The sequence below is a fragment of the Nilaparvata lugens genome, chromosome 11, assembly GCF_014356525.2.
Source record: "Nilaparvata lugens isolate BPH chromosome 11, ASM1435652v1, whole genome shotgun sequence".
NCBI classification, from domain to species: Eukaryota; Metazoa; Arthropoda; class Insecta; order Hemiptera; family Delphacidae; genus Nilaparvata; species Nilaparvata lugens.
Window position 1 is genome coordinate 37653076 of NC_052514.1, and position 6332 is coordinate 37659407.

General features: G+C 34.1%; 1 protein-coding gene across 1 annotated transcript in view; it reads right to left on the bottom strand.

Annotated features, from left to right (window-relative positions):
• Nucleotides 1-247: 247 nt before the first annotated feature.
• LOC111053401 overlaps nt 248-6332 on the bottom strand; it is a 20427-nt gene continuing 14342 nt past the window's right edge. Inside the window, exons 5-8 of the mRNA XM_039438372.1 lie at nt 5676-5889; nt 1736-1784; nt 1161-1343; nt 248-433 (exon numbers count right to left, since the gene is read on the bottom strand). Coding sequence (XP_039294306.1) covers nt 382-433; nt 1161-1343; nt 1736-1784; nt 5676-5889 — 498 coding nt within the window. The 3' untranslated portion in view covers nt 248-381. The remainder of the gene's footprint in view (nt 434-1160; nt 1344-1735; nt 1785-5675; nt 5890-6332) is intronic.

Genomic DNA, 6332 nt, shown 5'->3' on the forward strand with positions numbered 1-6332 from the left:
AAAGTACTCTGAAAACAATTATATACAAAAGTCTGATCGTAGTTTCAAATTTGAGCAAGGAAAGTTGTGTGAGTGTACCACACCAGATTTTTATGATTTATAAAGTGTTTTGTCATAGTAAACAACTTCAATTTAGTTTTTCTATTCTCATCCATAATCTAATAGCTTATCATTCATAGCTTTTAATAGCTTTTCATCCATACTCTTAACGGTTCAACTACAAAATGCGTGATTTTTCTTACGTCAGCATATTTACATTCCCAGAGTTCTTGTCTGGTGACCGAGAAGTATTCAGTGTTCACTTGTTTGAGTCCATCAAATCCGGAAGTTGAATAAAATTCGGTTATATTTCGTTTCTTATTGAGAGCACAAAGCGGTAGATTATTGGAATAACAGACAGCTCCATTCCTGTTTGCTGACAGTAAATTTACATCTGCAAAATAGAGAAAAAAAATTTGTTCAATCAAAGAAATGAAATATGATGTCAATGTGAAAGAATACTGCTAAAGATTCACTTCTTGCAAATACAGAGATAACACGATCGATTGTTATTTGATCAAGTTGGAAGCATGTAGCATTTTTTTGAAGATCACGAAAATAAATGTCGCTTGAATAGTTTGTACTATTCCTGATCCCTTTTACAAGAACCAGATTCATCCTAAAATGGAAAATGGAAGGAATATGGAATTCTGTTTAATTTATCGTACATCGCATATTTCCTGGACCATCCATTGACAATCAACAACTATGGAAACATCAAATTCATCTTTGAAACACTGATTTAACCTACCTATCTATTTTTTCTTCAATTCAACACTTAACTGATAGATATTACTACCAATTGATTGAGAAGAATATGTTTTTTGGAATAATAAATGCTGCATGACTAAGCACATAGGAAGTCCGTATTGAGATGTCAATGAAAATATTGATAGTCAGATGAATTTCATGAAGTCAAGTGTGACATGAGATACATTGACGTTTTGGTGGTACGAAGTTCGCCGGGTAAGCTAGTGAAGTTATATAGGAAGAAAACCTTAAATGATTTTCGTGGTATTTAATGATGATTAGACTCTTACAGGTTTTTGTACAACTGGACCTAGGTCTTATTGCAGTCTAAAACTTGACAATATTCTAATGTACAGAAAAGTGTTACTCACATAGCTTCATCATTTGCTGATCCTAAAATTTCATAATGTTCAACGCCAACTCTCAGAATTCTTCCTTCTGAACCAATATTCTGTGTTTTGGATGTTCCATTTCTCAAAAACTCCAATTCTTCTATCTTGATTCTCTGTTTATTGTATGGTTGCTCCGTAGATACATCAATGGGCTCAAAAATACTGGTGGTACAGAAATCGAAAATATTTAAAGATCTTGTGAGAAAATGTTAGTTAGTCTTCCAAGAGTGACTGATTTATAATGTATTACGGTACTTATGAGAAAAAGCTAGAAACATATATTACATATATTATTTGAAAAAATACGTTTAATTTTAAATCTTGAGACGTAGAAATATTATTGTTTGATTTTCAATTTTTTTCTGTGATGCATATAACAAAATAACATGCAACAATATTCTTGTACCATGAATACAATATCTAAAGATTCATAGGCATAATATATTTCCAAATCAAGTATTAATTTTTCAATTAATATTCAATAAATTTCTTTATTATATACCATTACAGTATTAATTTTAAAGAAAATCTTGTGAATGTTCGATATATTTTACCTGGGTTGTGTAGTGTTAGTAGGATCCTTTCTGAGGAACACCTTCCCTTCTAAAAAATGATAAATGGAAAGTGAATCTATCAATGAAAGAACATCATAATACATAATGTATTAGTAATAAGTGATGTGGAAATGTTATAGACTCATACATATAATAGGCCACCTACACCATTAAATTTGCTACTACAGAGACCGTAGACATTTTACAATCTACATCTGGCAGAGAAGTCAACAGTGTTATGACACGGAGTAATGAACAACGTTTCTTATCGTTTTTCTTTTCTGTAGTAATGTCATGTTGAAGTAGATAGAATTCAGATTTAGTTTTGGTTTTCCTGGATATTTGGAAAAATATGAATATTATAAAAAACACCAAACTTAATAATATAAATGAAAGCACTACAATGTAAGATGGGCCCATGCAGTAAACGAAATGTAGAATTAATTAAAATATTTTGTATAATTCTATGAGTTATCTTAAATAAACCTTGAACATTGCATCAATCCCCCAGATTCATAGATGTTTTTTTCTAAATCCTCAACAGATAATCATTTGAAGAAGTCACAATAGTGTTCAAATCATTCAAGTTGTACAAGTTTTCATACCTTGAAACGGTTTACAAGATTCTGAACAATCAAAGCTAGATTTCCACATAACAGAGTATCGTTAAAAGTGACTGGTTCGGTGAATATAAATGATTCCCAAATTCCCATGATCTCTAATTGGACTACTCCCACTCAGCACGGCCGAATGAGTATAAATAGTCCCATTTTAGAGCTTATGCAAATAATATTCTCACTATACTGGACACATTCACTGATACTGATGGTGGAAATTCAGATTTAGAACAATAAATAATTATTTATTCAATCATTTACCACATCACAACTTACAGAAAAGTACCACAGGCTTGAGCCCAACAAACAGTTCCAATATTATCAAATACTCGTACATATAAAAATAGCCTATCACATTTGAAATACAAGATTGAAGTGATAAGAGGATTTTGCCAGATTTGCCAAGACGATCAGAGACGCCTATAGTGAGGTCATCTTCTTCTATCTATATATATAAAAGCGAAATGGCACTCACTCACTGATTGACTGGCTGACTGACTGACTGACTGACTTACTCCTCACTCGCATAACTAAAAATCTACCGAACCAAAAACGTTCAAATTTGGTAGGTATGTTCAGTTGGCCCTTTAGAGGCGCACTAAGAAATCTTTTGGCAATATTTTAACTCTAAGGGTTGTTTTTAAGGGTTTAAAGTTCGTCTTTAGCATGTATATTCTTCTTCTCCCAATCACTTAATTATAATTGAAATTTCCATATCATATGTTACTATAGAACTATAATCTAGATAGAGTACCTCTTCGAAACAGTTGTAAACTGGCAACTAAATTAATAATTTTGTCAGGTTGGCATTAAGTTGAGTTGACTTGTTAGGTTGGCACCAAGTTGAAGATTCAAATGCATTTATCGCGGAAAAATTGATTGGCACTGCACTGCTACTCAATCCTGGGAATATTATTACTAGCAGTCAGGCTCGCTTCGCTCGCCATATCCGTTTAGCCAGCCGTTTAGTCTGGACCCCCAACTGGATTGTCCTAACATATGATAAAAATGCCCAAATGAGAAATGCAGGCGAGCGAAGCGAGCCTGCTGATCTCATTCTTGGACGATCCAGTCGGGGGTCCAGGGGGCGGAGCCCCCTTGCTAGACGGATATGGCGAGCGTAGCGAGCCTGACGGCTAGTAATTTATATTTATAGTCACTGTGTAGATATTCAATACACAGTGACTCTAGCCTCTGAATCAACCAAGGCACAGAAGATAGGAGCAATAAACTATTGTTTCTTTACTCCATGACATATGAGAAACTAGTTTTGGTTTTCACTCTATTATCAATTTCTGAGAGTTGAACATCAAATTTGTTATTCTTGTCCTACTATAGTGAGGTCCACGTTATAATGACAGTAATTATAGGTGATGCTATCATTGACTATCATCAGACAAAGCAGATAGCACTATACTTTTCTAGCTCCGCATCGATGTCAGATCGGTTTTTAAGAATGAAGCAATATAATTTTCAATCCCAGTGTACTATTAATTTATTGAAAAATATATTCTCTTGACTAATACAATATAATTGATCATTTTTTACCAGAATAAACAAGCAATAAATATTTCATTAGATTTACCTGTATCAGTCACTTTCCATGGAAGGCAGTTGAATGGCACCATTGTTCTCTTATCTTTCTCCACTGCCATTATAACGTGGACCTCACTGTAGTTAACTTATACAATGGAAATATATATAATATATAGAATACATTAATGAATAAATATGATAAAATGAATGAAGTATCATTCTATTTTTGTATTTTATTATTTGTAGGCACCTGCTGTAAAATCTTTTAGGTTTAGCGGGACCAATTTTGTAATGCATTTTACCATAGAGGAACATAGCGTAAGGAGATATCCCATGGTATAGGGCGTTTATGTTGCAACTTTTACTGTTATCTCAAGCCAATTATTGTCGATTTTTACTGTTTTGTTGGGGTGAGAGTGTATGAACGGCACAATATGAGAGACTACGAGCGTCACACAGCTTCAAGGGAAAGAACTACGTGAATAGGGATGTCAATCCCGGGACTGATTTCTAATCCCGGTATTTCGGGATTATCCAATATCAATCCCGGGATCCCGGGACTGATCCCGGGATTGGCAAAGATCAGTTTAATGGATTTTCAACCAATTGTTCCTCCTCAATTACATGTTCAGTAACAGTGTGTGGAGATGGAAAAGGGCCCATTAAAGAGGCTATTATTAAAATGAATAAAGAATACTTGTTAATAATATTAAAATGTATTGAACATTCTATTTCTATAAATGTTTTCAATATTAGGAGTAACTGTTTTTTGTCATATCCTACCTTAAATTTGCTCTATCCTAGATGATAGTGAGAACTGAGGAAAGCAAGATAACTCATCAGAGTCTTTTTTAAGTAGAACAAAAACATTTCTATCCTACATTAGGACGGGATAGAGCACACACTTCAATTACGTCAAATACTGTAAAGTGAATTAATATCACATGAATTAATAATAAATTAGAATACTTTTTGTAAGACCGTAACGCCATACCGACCAAACAACGCGAAAGCTGAACCACTACACTACTAAATGAAATTTCGTAGAGCCAACTATAATATTTACTCCAACTAGATATTCTACTCATGATAGAGAAAAGAGAAAATGAGAGGAATAATTAGACAGAGAGTGAATCGTTAGTGCTTTATTTTTATTTTTGATTTCTGAAGTCTTCACAAAGTTCGGAATGCATTTCAAGGAAATGCCATCAGCACTATTGCAAATATTTGCGCCGTCTAGACTGGTAATTGGTGTGCTGTGTAAACAGAATCAAGTGTAGAGACATAACAACTGATCAACAACCATTCTGCCAATTATGCGAACTGATAATGCGAATTCTATTAAGCCAGTACAGTATACAATCAATATTATGTATTTATGCAACTGTAGGCTGTGCCTGTTGAATAAATTTATTAGTCAAACACTTAGAACAATAAATTAGTTATAAAAACTCATATTCATCACCGTAAATGAATTCAATATTGAATTGTTTTTGGAAACATATGATTCACAATTTCAGGTTTACAATCTCGAAAATCCAGGGATTGACGCTGAAAGATCCCGGGATTGTTAGGTATCAAAAATGGACCGGGATCCCGGGATTCGGGATCCCGGAATCCCGGGATTGACATCCCTATACGTGAACTATCGGCTTGAGATAACAGTGAAAGTTGCGACATAAACGTCCTATACCATGGGATATCTACTTACGCTATTGTTTCTCTGTGATTCTACTGAATAAAATTATTGATTGATTGATATTGAACTGTAGTATATTGAGACTTACTGTAGCGTACAACCTTCTCATCAGATGGATCAAAATATTTAACTTCCCGAAAGGTCGCCGTGTAATGATCACCCATATCGTCCTCTTCTCTCACGGCGCATCTGTCCAGGAACACCTCGATTCCATCGAAATAAAATATCTTATTTATCGGCTTGATGCCATGCATCACATTAACAATCCGGTAGAAGCTTATTGGCTGTGAAGATTTCATCTTCTGTTTGAGAATATGAAACAGAAAATACTGAATCATGCAATTTACTCAAGTAATTACAAGTAAGACTAATTACGGTATCTATTCCTCATAGTGCCGGTTGCACAAAAGCGATTAATTCCACGAAACCCAATTCTCATTGGTTCTCGTGGATTCAATCACGGTTAAAATTTAACCCGTTTTTGTGCAACCGGGCCCTAGTAACTTATTATTAATAGGTCTGTTCAAAAAATCTCATCAAGACGAATAATTATCAGTTTTTGTCTTTTCAGGGAACCGAATAATGTTAATGTAATAGTGGGTTACGATATTATTGTCATTGTAGATAACAAAGCTATAGTAATGTTACCAGTGAAGCAGGTGTTACCGTGCCCCGCAAGGGTCTGTTAAAAACACAAATAGATTGAATTGAGTTTTATAGTTACAGGCTGATATCAAAAGTATCA